This window comes from Sycon ciliatum, chromosome 3 (assembly GCF_964019385.1).
Source record: "Sycon ciliatum chromosome 3, ocSycCili1.1, whole genome shotgun sequence".
Lineage (NCBI taxonomy): Eukaryota > Metazoa > Porifera > Calcarea > Leucosolenida > Sycettidae > Sycon > Sycon ciliatum.
In genome coordinates this window covers 34,007,545-34,020,503 of record NC_088645.1, presented here as the reverse complement: position 1 = coordinate 34,020,503, position 12,959 = coordinate 34,007,545, and the positions used below count along the sequence as shown (strand labels likewise).

Below are 12,959 nucleotides of genomic sequence, written 5' to 3'. Positions count from 1 at the left end.
AAGTGACATGGCTTTGCGGCGTTTGCCATAGATGCGTTCTCACTCCCAGGCTGCAGGTTTTGCTCCTTCCAGTTCCACGGACTCAGTCATTGTCATGACGGCAGTGTGTGTGTGTGTGTCTGTGTGTGTGTGTGTGTGTGGTGTGAGAGAAAGGTATGCCGGCGCTTCACCTAGACCAATACCATCAAGCAAGAACGTCATAACAAAACCGAATGGCCACCTGCCGGCAGTAGATCAGCTACGTAGCCGTCGTTATGCGGCGAAAGTGGGTGGCCTGGACTGGAGTGGTACAGGGCAACTAAGTACTTCTTGAACCACGGACAATGGCCAATGCTGGACGTGCGAACTACAGTATTATATATATTTTTTAATTTCTAGTTCTTTTACCACTGTTCTGACCATTACTCGTCAGTTGACAATAATCAATAATAAGTATTTATTATTATTTTAAAATAGGGGTTCTGCCATTACATCATCAGCATACATGTGCCTTTTGTACATAGCCCACACGAGCGGTTCCGCGGTATACTAAGCTGCTATGCGCGATAATCGGATTCCGCTGACTGACCTCCATGAAATCAGTTGCATATCCTCTAGACTATAATTATACGGGTATAGAGAGCTGAAGCTGCAAGACTAGTGGAGTATTCACCCACTGCATGAAAATTAATAGTCGTAGAAAGTGCTTGTGGAGATAAATTTGCGATGGTTTGCTTCTATTTGACCATGCATGCAGGACAGGACTGCAGTTGTCCTGTGCGTATACTGGATGGTTGAGATAGGGCCATATTTTTCTTATAACCAGTGGCCATCAGTTGTTGAACGTGTGATACAGATTAGTTTTCAACGCAAGATTTACGTGCATAATGTATGAATGTGTAAACATTATAAATATCAGTGGGAAATAGTGGTGTCAAGAGTGGGCATAATGCAGACTGTAAATTACGCTCTTTGCAATTATGGAAATAAAGATTAATGAGTTGGCAACAGTGACGATGTACTAGAACTGCTATAGGGTGACAATGGGGCAATCCACAACTACAGAATGCTGTACACAGGAGCCAAGTCCAGTAGTGGGGACAGTAGCAGGGGACAGTGAGAGAGGGGGGGGGGGGGCATTGGCCGGAGTGAAGTGTGAGGATACAATCATCTCCTTTCTTTCAGACAGTTAGCACCAGAGCATATCATCCCGTACACCATTGGACACCGGTTTGGAGGAGGTGTCCGTGTAAAGGAGCAGTGTGTACAGTGCTAGTATTATGGCTTGCTGTGCAGGTGCGTGCCTCCACCACTATGGAGATCAGCCAGTGTAGTAGCGATGACATGACCCCTGTGTACAGAGTGATTTACAGCGCGCACCACAGTCTTGTCATGGTGAGAAAGCACAGTCCTTTCCAGGGCTGCGGAACCTGTCCACATATTTCTGATGACATTGTGATTGCAGACAGCTCACTCCTGGCTTGGTTCACTCTTCAGTCTACAAGACAGATATGCGACACAAGAACAAAGAGAGAAGAAACAACAGCAGCAACATTGAACTTAGGCAGAAGTAGTTGCTTCCCTGTAGCTGTGCAAACCATAGCTTGATTTCACTGGCGACTAACTGTTAGTGCACTTTTAAAGTTAAAATCCTCGTTTTCACACGTCTGAAAAAAGAGAACAGGCTGAAGACAAAAATTGACTGTTGCCACATGGACTCTAACATTCCCTATATGCCAGCAATGCTTTAACCGCTGCCCTACGGTTTAACCCTTCAAGGGCCGACTGGAATTTTCAAAATTCTGCATATTTTTATGTTCTTTGTACGTTAACTTCAGTTCTACTCACTCAATCTTCACAAACTTAGGCTTCCCGGAAAGTTCTCCGCAAGAGGAAGAGACTCGGGTCGCACATGATGACCACGATGCCATTTCTCCAGCGCTGGAAACCAGCGGAGTAGCGAAAACTGCTCCAAATGCGTGCATTTTTAGCCTTCATCCATACATCTACTCTTTTATTTGCAACATGTTTTCTCCCTCTCAATGATCTCGTAATCCTTTAGCCTTCTACCTCCATATGCCATTCAACTTACACTCCTGCTATGCTACAGATTCTGTCCAACTCTACCCGTTCTGCCTCTGACTCCCTGGCTATCTGCTTCCCAGTCTGTCTCTCCGTCTCTCGTTCTCTCTGTTTGTCTGTCTCTTTGTCTGTCTGTCTGTCTGTCTGTCTGTCTGTCTGTCTGTTGTCTGTCTGTCTGTCTGTCTGTTTGCTGTTTGTCTGTCTGTCAGCATGTCTGTCAGCCTGTCTGTTTTACTGCCTGTCTGTCTCAGGCGCGTGCTCGGCGATGGGCACGGGGGCACGTGCACCCCCCAAAAATTTTCAATCTGGGTAATTGCAATTGTAATGTATGCAAATATGCTCTAAAATTCAAGAAAGGTTGCAAACAAATTGCAGAAAATTGCCTGGGGGGGGGCTCCCCTCGGCTCCCGTGCACCCCCCTAGTTGGGGGGCCAAGCACGCCCCTGTGTCTGTCGACCTATTTTGTTGGTCTGTCGGCCTGTCTTCCTGTCTCTCTTTCTTTCTCTAGCTATCTTCATCTCTCTGTAACTGGCTAAGCAGCACATCATGAGTAGCTTACCGTTGCTCTCCGAACTGGACATGCTTTGCTCTGGCCTATGACTCATCTGTCCTTCCCACTCGTCTTCATTGTCTTGCTCTTCTTCTCCGTCTTCTCCGGCATCTCCCTCAGCTCCTTCTGTCAAATCATTCTCCTGTTGTCCTGCAAACATCATTGAAAAGCGTAGGTGAGTATGTGTGTGTGTGGGGGGGGGGGGGGGGGAGAAATTGGCGGGTGTTCAATCACAATTTTACGAACCAATGTTCATAACTTTGAATCAAATGCACAGCGTCATGAAAGTGTAGTTTTAGATTAGGCCAAGCAGGGGCATAGCTCGCACATCTGTGGTGTGGCGACCCTGTACCAGAGCTTATCTGTGGTGTGGTGACCATGTACCTCATACTAAACAGTTTTACCTACAGTGAAACCTGTCTAAGACGACTGCTCAAGGAACTTTCAAAATGTGGTCTCTGGAACCAGGTGGTCTCCTTATCCAGGGTCATTTAACTGGAAATAGCATCCCTTGGTGCTGGCTGTAGTGGTCTTCTGGGACAGGTGGTCGCCTTATCCGAGTGGTCGCCTTGACAGGTTTTACTGTATTTTCACTGTGTAGTGCCCATGCCAGCTATTTGCAGGTGCGGTTACCGGACTACGCTGAATATATACGAGCTACGTACCTGCCAAGGTGCTCCACATAAGCATCATGCGGTCGCACCAGTAGTTCCATATCGTTTCGTTTTTCGCCTACCTTCTCTTTTTCCCTACTTGCTGGTGAACAGCAAAGAGTGCGTGACTTTTAGTCAGATGTCTCTACCAGTACCAATGCCTGCTGTCAGTGTGTGTGCATTCATCAAAAAATTATCGCTGTTCAAGTCAGACTCGGTTAGAGGCCAAGTTTTCCGCATCGGTAGGAACGCCACTACCCTTCAAGGATAAAGGCGCAGATGCAGCTCCTAAAGCGGTGTCAGGTGAGTAGATCAGCTCACCAGCAAGTGGTTAAAGGCAAAACAATCCCATTCATTGCATCCATGTGTGTGTGCATGTGTGTGTGTGCATGTGTGTGTGTGCATGTGTGTGCATGTGTGTGTGTGCATGTGTGTGTGCATGTGTGTGTGCATGTGTGTGTGTGTGTGCATGTGTGTGTGCATGCATAGTACTATTCAAGGCCTATGGAGTTTTTTGTCCATTGGTTGAGGGTGTTGAAAGGGAGGAAATGCTGAAATTGACTGTCACAATCAGTGCTCGACCAAGAGGCCTTCACTATAGACTAGGCATGCTCTGATCACTGAGCTATGCTGTAGTGGTCATCCCAGCAGAGACCGTTCAACATCCGCAGCTGTTTTTGCAGGATATTAACGGGCTGTTCTAGGGGGAAATGACCAAGCTCTACACACCATACAGTGGATTTATTTTAGGATTTTTGAATGGGATTCGAACTCGGCTCACAGCATATCCACAATATGTGTGTGCTATTCCTGCTACACGTTTTAGACTGCACAATCTAGACCAGAACATTGCACATCAGTGGGCCGTTTTTAGCCATCTGCTCCGCATGCCCTCTGCATAATTGTCACATGAAGTGTGTTTCACCGCATACTTGCTTCAAGGCCTGCATTAGTCTTTGACTCTTTGTTCATTTCAAGTTAGTTGCATCCAACACATATGCAGTTTGGATGCACCTGTGTCTGCTGCTATAGTGCACCATATAATCATATAACTGAGCTCCATAAAACACCTGCCTATGCCACAAACTAGACACTCGTGTTTCATCTCGCTGCTCCCACGTACTAGCATATCATCTGGTTTCAGGAGCGTAGGCATTTTTCACTCATCAAAAATTCTCAGTTGACGCCGTGTGTGCATGTATACAGTGTCTGCCCTAGGATTTCAAACCAACCGGGTACACGTGTACCTGGCACAACTCTTGCAACCGGGTCAGTCCCGGGTACATTCAAGTGCGGCTACTGTACATCCATATCGCGATGTCCGGGAGTCTCAGAGGGCTCCACGATCGAGTCCCAACCGGATCGCAAGTGACCACCCGGTGTTCTTTTTCCAAGCAGGACCAAGTATAACACCCAACCGGTTCGCTGACCTGGCTGACCTGGCTCTGGTGCAGACATTATGGTTAGTGGGCTCTACATAATCCCTGCTAGATATTGTTATAAAATGGAAAATGTCGATTGGTCAGCCCATTTTATATCGTTACAGGGGTAATATCGTTATAGCAATATTGTTATAGAGGTAAGGCATTGTATGCACAAGTCAATTGAGTGATTTGGTTTGGCAGAAAAAATATCGTTATAAGGGTAATATCGTTATAGAGGTTATCGTTATAGGGTAGGTCGACTGTATACTGAATGCAGTAAGCCCATCCACCCCTCCCCACCTGGACCTACTTGAAGGGTGGCAGAGGTAGGGGCGCTCTGGCGGGCTTTTACGGTACATGTAGGAGCACAGATCTCACTTACGCACACACTGCACTCCGTCTCCTCGAAACCCGGCGTTGCACTCGCACAGAAAGCCGTTGTCCGTGTCCTTACAGCTTGCATTGATGTTGCAATTATTCAGAGCTGGATCAGCACATTCGTCTGCGAACGCAGCGAATTCATGATTAGCGAATCGCCGTGCGTACACAAACACGTACACATACATACACACATGCATGACATATACACACAAATAAGTAAGCCAGCACGAAGTGTAGAACTATAAAATAGTATACAGTCAACTTCGCGTATAACAACATCAGGAAAGTGTCCTTATTCGCGAAGTGTCGTTATACCCGAAACCTCATTATATAGATTGTATTACAGTTGGATGGGACTTTGCTCTGGGCATGAAATTCAGTCGTTATTCGTGAATTGTCGTTATATCCGCAGTCGTTATCAGCAAAGTTGACTGTTTTACTCCGATCTCAAACATTTCTAGGTGCAAAATGATCTTCGCTCAAAAATCGCAGCCAAATTTCTGGAAGAAAACATCAACAATAATTCTTCAGTACAAGTCGTAAGCCAGGTTCAGAGTAAACGTAACACAGTCATTGCAATGCTCACTAGGACGTAGACGATACGCCAAAAACGTGTAACTAGACTTGGGAGGGCATCGCAGAGTACTGTCTAGCCAGTCATTACCGGACGGGAATACTTTCGGACAAAGCCGAATTTCGAAATTTCGTACGGATCATATTTTCGCACAGTGCTGCATGCTAAATGCATGTGTTCGCACGCATGTGTCGTGTACATAATTTCACATGAACAAATTTCAGTACGGAGTTATTTTTTTAGTACAAAAGAGGCCTTGTACGAAATCGTACGAAAATAGTACACGTCCTAAAATTTCCTCCTATACAGCACAGTAAAACCCGGTGTAAGCGACCTCTGGGTTTACCGACCACCTGCTCTTAACGACCGCTTTTCCAGGCACGGACAGTTCTACACGGAGACTGTGGGACCTGGTTCTAAAGACCACCTGGCTTTAACGACCGATTAAGCTTGCACCGTGGGGTGGTCGCTTAAACCAGGTTTGACTGTAGTTGCCTACAAAGTCCAAATGTGTACGGTTACCTGTGACTTGTGCTCCTGCTGAGCTCATGGCTTGCCTACTCTGTACACATTGTAGTACAATTAGTATGCAACTGGTGTACAGTGCCCTTCCAAGTCTAGCTGCACGCTGTGCGACATGTCATCCTTTCTAACATCAAAGCCTCACCTCGCAGACACACGTTTCGGCCCGAGGGCTGGCGGCGCTCGATTCGAAAACCAGGCGCGCACGTGCAGCGCCTGTCTCCGGTCAGTGCTGACGCTGCACACACAAAGCCAGTTCTGCTCGCCTGGTTACAGTCGGCCACCGTGCTACACACCTGTAGATCTGAGGAAGCAGATAAAGAGCGAACACAACCATGGTCATGCAGTTGGGACAGCTGCAAATAACGCATGACTCCACATAATGCAGAGCAGTATACAGGGACACGGGAGACAGTAGACTGTTTTCCCTTGAATGGTAAGTTTCAAGCGCGGGGCATATTGAGAACATAAATAATTTTTCAAGTCCTGAAACATACAGAGAAAGAGAGTGAGAGAGAGAAAGGCGAGTAGGAGGAGGAAGAGGAGGAGAGACAGAATCATGAAGCCAGTGTGGCATTATCTCCTTCCCATGCCCAAACTGTCCACGACTTCTAGGTGACACGACAGTTGAGCCATTGGAAAGGTAAACCTATCCTAATGCCAACATTTTCTGGATGAGCCCAGCATGCCAGTTGAGGAAGGTCTTGCTCTCACCGCCGAGGATCGATAACTTTCCACAACACACAGCTTGCATTGTTTGGTCTTGTTGGAATGACTCCAATTGATGGATCGTTGTTTAATTTAAGCATGTGATTCGAGGATTATTGGCTATAGTTCAGAATTGTCGCATAATCACTCACACTGTATACATGACATCACATTATTGCTAAAACTGTATACATGACGTCATCTATTAACTTAGGCTACACGCATGACATATAATCAGCCTGGGACTTACATCCTTGAAATCAGTACATTTTTCGCCACAGGTTGTGAAGTTCTCATTTTAGGGTGAACTTCCTCCTTATTCAGTAGGAGCGTACACATGACAACAAAGAATCGCTTACTTGCTTCACATTGTGCGCCTGGGAACTGCAGTGGGCAATTGCAGAAGAACCTGTCGTTGGTGCCAGGTACCCCTTCGCATTCGCTCTCGATCCCGAAGCAGAGGGTTCCGACGGTTTCCACCGGCTGTTGGCACGTGCAGGCATCAGTACCCACTGGCATGGCTGAATAAGATAAATACACGGATACACAGTCTGGTATTTCCACTATCTTTGCCCGTGCTAGGCTTGTTCAGAATATGATTAAAGTGTGTACAGTCCACTGCAGCCAATGGACTGAAGTAAACATCAAGGGATCAAACGGGAAAGTGAACTGCCTGAAAAGAGAAAAAAATGCCAACCGCACCAGGACTCGAACCCGGGATCTCGTCATGAGCAATGCTCTAACCATATGAGCTATGGGACCAGGCTGAATCCAGAAGGCGCTGACAGGTTTTCCACTCCTCATGACAAGCAAGGTGCCGGGCTCGAGTGCAGGTGGGGTTGGAATTTTTTTCTCTTTTCAGGCAGTTCACTTCGCCAACTGATCCTTTGGAATATGAAGTTCTCCCAATCCTTTAAAACCCTTTTTAATTCGACAATCACTTTTGCATTCCAAGAAAATTGGAATGTAATTGAACCACGAATATCACCATCAACCCTAGTGATGGCTGCCGGGCCAAATTATTGATGGACCATAATTGAAGGAGGTTCACTTTAGCCGGCCAAGAGGGATCAGCACAATCATATGGAGCACTGCTATACACAAAAGGCCCAAAGGAGGTTCATAAAGTGTGTCTCTACTCCGAGTTGATTTTGTCGCCACTCCCAGTGTTTCTTGCTAAAATACAATCATCAAGCATCAGACGACCCATCAGGCAACTTGCCACAAATCGCGACATACTCTGCAAACCTCCTTTGTGTGTTTCGATTGAATATTAATGTCTTTTTCTTCAACTGCTGCCGGGACACCGTTTCGTGATCCTCAACATTATAGAGCATATTATGGGCATATTAGGTGTATTCTTTCACAAACGCTGTTGGAAATAGAGACATTTCCGCATAGCCCGATTTCCTTGCATAATGGGGAATCCGTCGGACCGCTGATGCAAATTCTATTCCCAAAAATTCAATGTAACCCACAGAAAGCATAATGGAAAGCAGAAACAATGGACCACCTGCGCTGCTTTCAGTGATCGGCTGGCATCTTAGTGAAATCTTGTCACCGCTCATGCATTTCCTCTAACTATAGCCAGCAGAGCGGGCTCACCATGTCCTGCTGCAATACACCCCAGTAGCTGGTGCTCCAACATGAGTGTCTCAGCAGGAGTAGAGCCATCAAACTAACTCACTAGATTTAGGGCTCAGGTTTTCTGATGATTGGCTGGGCCATGAAATCTGAGTCACAATGGAATTTGGCCAAGGTTTTCATTGTGTGCCTTTGTGTAGATTCATGAACAATTGGAGACAATGCCCAGATGACAGTTTCAACTGCCCCAAATTGCTCCAAGTACTACAAATACCTCACTGGGTAATAGGCCTACTGGAATACCTCAAGTGGTTCGCAGACAACCTTCACAACCAGAGATGACAAGATAATTGCAAAGGCCAAGAAGGTACTTTGAAAAGCCATAGTGCTAGAGTCTTTTAGCTTTTAAAATTGCACTGATCACAAACAGCATTGGATCGAGTACTGGGCTAGTGGACTAGTGCCAACTTTCCAAGTTGAACTGGGATGTTCAGCCAACGTAATCATGGATAAATACAGGAAGGACAAAATGTTACGAGCACTTGCAGACCGTATATGATCTGGTTTAGGCCATTCCCAAATCGGCCGGCCGAAAAATTCGCCGAAAAGTAGCCTTTTCAGAAAAATCGCCGATCTTTTGGCCGATTTCTGAGATTTTACCAAGAAATCGCGGAATATCCATTGTACATGTTTTGCAGGGTCGTAGGCAACTGGGCATGACCGCTCGTGCGCGCCTGCGTCTCGGCCCGTGGGCATTATCCGGCCAAAACATTGACCGAAAATAGGCCTTGACAGATTATGCTAATATTTTCGTGAAATTATGCTTTTCGCATTGCTGAAAAAATTGCAGAATTATGCCATTTTTATGCTAAAAGTTATCATATTATGCCGCATTATGCTCACATAATGTATAATGGTTCTGTGCAAAATAACAGGGGAATGTTTTTGTAGAGGGCGTTGTACTGTAGTAGCAAAAGTTCAACGGGGCCAACGCACCGTCCGACCTAGCTACGACCGTCACTGATTGTAGTGGACTGGACATGTTATCAAGGGAGTCGTAAACCTACAACTTCCTGGTGCATCTACTTGTACTTGTACTTGTAGAACATGTATGAAATTTGATGCGAACAGGCGGATTATTCCAATTTTATGGTGATTTTTTCAGCCGATCGAAAAGCCGAATTGGCCAAAATAAATGGCTGATTTGGGAAAGGCCTAATCTGGTTACATTGGTGGACAGTTGGTTATAACTCGGAACATTTCGTCCTTCCTCTACTTATCCATAAAAATTTGCCAGACCAGCTTTGCACTGCCAATGTATCACATTCATGCACTCGTACTGCTCCCCCGGAGCGAAAGGAACAGCCTGTTCCAGCATAGAGAACCTCCCCAAGAGGAACAAGTCCGACTGGTGCATCTCCCAAACTAGCAGCAATAACTTCAGCAATGAGGAGCATCCTGATGACGAACTCAAATACTGATGCAAGCATTCTACAGGGGAGAGACGGATCAGTGTTAAGCCCATATCCTTATCCAACACAATCCACTTCGGTCAATGGTGCGCACACTTTTCCAGCCGTATTTCCTAAAGCAAAAAAATGCCTTGGACTTGGGGTTGGCTCCATAAATGTTGACATATTCATGATTGCCCAGATAAGGGGTAGTGTGGGTGTGCACAATTGGGGTTGTCAGACTGGGAGATTTTAAGAATGCGGAACACCATTGTACACAGTGGTCAACTGAAGTTGCCTAGGGCGTGCTGGCTGGCCGCGGACGCTGTGTCAAAAGGAGTCCAGCAGGATAAGATCACGTGGCAATGAAGACACCCCGGCGCCGGATACGCCGCCTACCGATCCTCGTCGCCTTGTTGTTATGAACAGGGCGGCTGGCGACTCGTGTGCTCGTTGAGTGCATGCCCTCCTCCGTCGCTCACGCACGATGCAACCTGGGACTTTTTTTCGATGGTGAAATACAATTATACTGAACTGTGGCGGTACGCGGTGGTCTTTCCAAACGCATACAGACGAGGCCACACTCGTGTTCACAGCACGTCAATGCGTAATAATAATAATAATAATAATAATAATGTGTAGATGGTTTGCATCACAGGGACACAGGTTAGCCAGGCCAGGGTACAATACGAATGAACTCCATGAACATCACTGAAGGGTTAACGTTTCTAGGTGTCACCAAAGGCAGCAAAAAAAACAGGTTTCGACTTACAGCTGGGACAAGGTGGCATTCTCGTGAGCTGCCCAAAACAACTCAGCACCCAGGAAAGCCATAGCGCTATCCCGAACGGGACCGCTCTCCAGTGCCACATCGGATCCCTCCACACACCCGATCTTCAGCGCCGGAAACTTTGGCCGTGCGGGCACAGGTTTTCAGCTACCGTTTGATCGCTCGCAACAAATCAGCCGTGAAGCTAATAACAAAAGAGAAGTGTATGTGTGAACAGCGGCCTCTTCGGCGCGAGGCACTAAACCATCATCAGCTATCGAGCTCAAGTCAAGTCTTCACGATGACATAGTCAATGCACAGGACAGCATGCAGAGGGTAAGGAAAGAGAAAACACTTGAAATCTTCGTCCTTTGTTTGTAAGCTGCCTTGTTGAACAGAGAGAACAGTTACCAAGACACGCTGCGCCAGATGCAGAAGAGTGTGTCGCTGGCAGTACCTGCGCGCGTGCACAGACCTCGGTGAACTTTGATCCCACAATGCCTTGCTAGCATGCGCAGAGGGGGAAATATCGACACAATAATAATGGTACCTATGCTACAGTCTACATCGCACCCAGGATACCCGTGTAGTGCGGATTCCACTTTGCTGAGCTAGTGCTGAGTTGGTGAGCAGCATGGGGCTGCGAAGCGCAAGTAACGCGTTGCTTCAAGTTCAGCACTGCACATAGCATCGCAGTATCTCTCTCCGTCTGAGGGCCAGTGGTAGATAACTTGATAAGAGACACAAGCGAGTTTGCGTGACTTTACGCCCAGCCCTTATACCTAACCCGTGGACATAACTATCGACCACCGCTTTGCCACTGGATATGGGGAGACTGACACGGTGACGGGTGACCGTTCGCTGCGCCGCGACAGGGAAGGAACACAGCGGCGACAGCGATTCGACGTTGACTTTATCATGCCCGTTCATCATCAGCACGACGCGACGCGAACGCATTCCACTCGCTGCGGGGCAGAACCGGCGTTTGAAGAAGCGAGAGAGGAACAACAACAGGAATGGAGTGGAACAAAGAGCTACGACGTGCGCGTAATATGTAGCAGCTGCAGTATGCACAGGTGCCGAGCTCTGCAGCCAGAATCACACACGACTGCCAGCTCTATCACGCCTGATCTAAGTGACAAACGTCAAGTGTACGCTCAGGACGTGTCTGCACGCTTGGCAGGAGAAGTTGTTTCCTGCCCATCTTTTCAGAGAGTTTGTTGTAAAGACATGTGTTCAGTGTGCCTTGGTCGGTTCGTGAATGGTCCACTCGGTAATGAACTTCGCTACTTCAAAATCGAACGCAAATGTAATGCCTGATTGCCCAAGAGCGCTGACATGGAAATAATGGGTTTGACCACACAGGTCTTTGTAGGCCTGACAAAACGCGACCGCGCTGGCTTGAAAGGGTAATCCCCTCTGCCTCCAGGCACTGTGCTTTGTCTAACTACGCACGGCTAAGAGCAACTCGAGAATACTCTTCTTAATTTTAGTGCTGTTTTTCTCATGGACGTTCGAGGGGGTGGATGTCGCGGGGCGCGGGAGTGATGGGCGCGCTTTTTAGGAGTTTTGGGCCGATTTGGCTTATATCAGATGTGTTGCTAGGTACTCCTTAGACCTAGAAGTAAGATTTTAAAAAGGTCTTACTGGTAAGATTGTCATCTCCTGATCCTGGCCTGGCGTGAGTGGTGAATGACGATCGGGGTTCCTGGGAACGGGGCTTGTGGCTTGCTTGTGTCGGGATGACTCCTTTGCGCCGCTCACCTTTGGCATTGGTGGGCCTGTCATTCCGGGGCGAGGTGGACCATCCATGCTGGAAAAAGATACATTTTTCAAAGTCTGGCGGCGGACGACGGGGCCAAACCATCTGCTATCCCAAAAATGTTCTACATCTATTGGGCAAGTGGTGACTATCTGTAAGCGTACCGCATTGTAATCAGTAAACGGAGGTATACAGTACCGGTCGAAAGGCCTGACATCGTTGTTTCAAAATGTCACCTCCAAACAGCCCTTGGCGGATCAATGCCGGCAGAATATCGGCAGAAATTGGGACTTTTTCTGAGTATGCATCATGCATGTTTTTGCAAGGATAAGGAAATAATCGCCACACGAAGCATAGAAGCCATTATAGTTTCGACTAGGCCTTTCGTACCATTACGTTTCAAGTCGAATACAATGGTGATTAACAAGGTAGCAAGCAAGTCTGTATGTATATATGGCACTTTCGGACACTGACGATAATGAGAAGGACTCGGCGATACTCCGTCACCTGACATCGTCAC

General features: G+C 47.1%; 1 protein-coding gene across 1 annotated transcript; it reads right to left on the bottom strand.

Annotated features, from left to right (window-relative positions):
* Positions 1-422: 422 nt before the first annotated feature.
* LOC135812036 (transmembrane matrix receptor MUP-4-like) lies at positions 423-11,662 on the bottom strand. Its single transcript, XM_065325348.1, has 6 exons — positions 10,681-11,662; positions 7,233-7,394; positions 6,311-6,469; positions 5,071-5,190; positions 2,621-2,761; positions 423-1,477 (listed from the first exon to the last, which is right to left on the bottom strand). Exons 1-6 carry the CDS (start codon positions 10,778-10,780, stop codon positions 1,473-1,475), a joined length of 687 nt encoding a protein of 228 aa, XP_065181420.1. The 5' UTR covers positions 10,781-11,662; the 3' UTR covers positions 423-1,472.
* Between the last annotated feature and the right edge of the window lie 1,297 nt (positions 11,663-12,959).

Bases quoted from the DNA above. Each gene is read 5' to 3' on its own strand.
- LOC135812036 (XM_065325348.1), bottom strand. From the start codon at position 10,780: ATGTGGCACTGGAGAGCGGTCCCGTTCGGGATAGCGCTATGGCTTTCC. The intron at 7,395-10,680 runs GTAAGTCGAAAC...TATCTTATTCAG, and splicing joins AATGCCACCTTGTCCCAGCT to CCATGCCAGTGGGTACTGAT. The intron at 2,762-5,070 runs GTAAGTGAGATC...TGATGTTTGCAG, and splicing joins AGACGGAGTGCAGTGTGTGC to GACAACAGGAGAATGATTTG.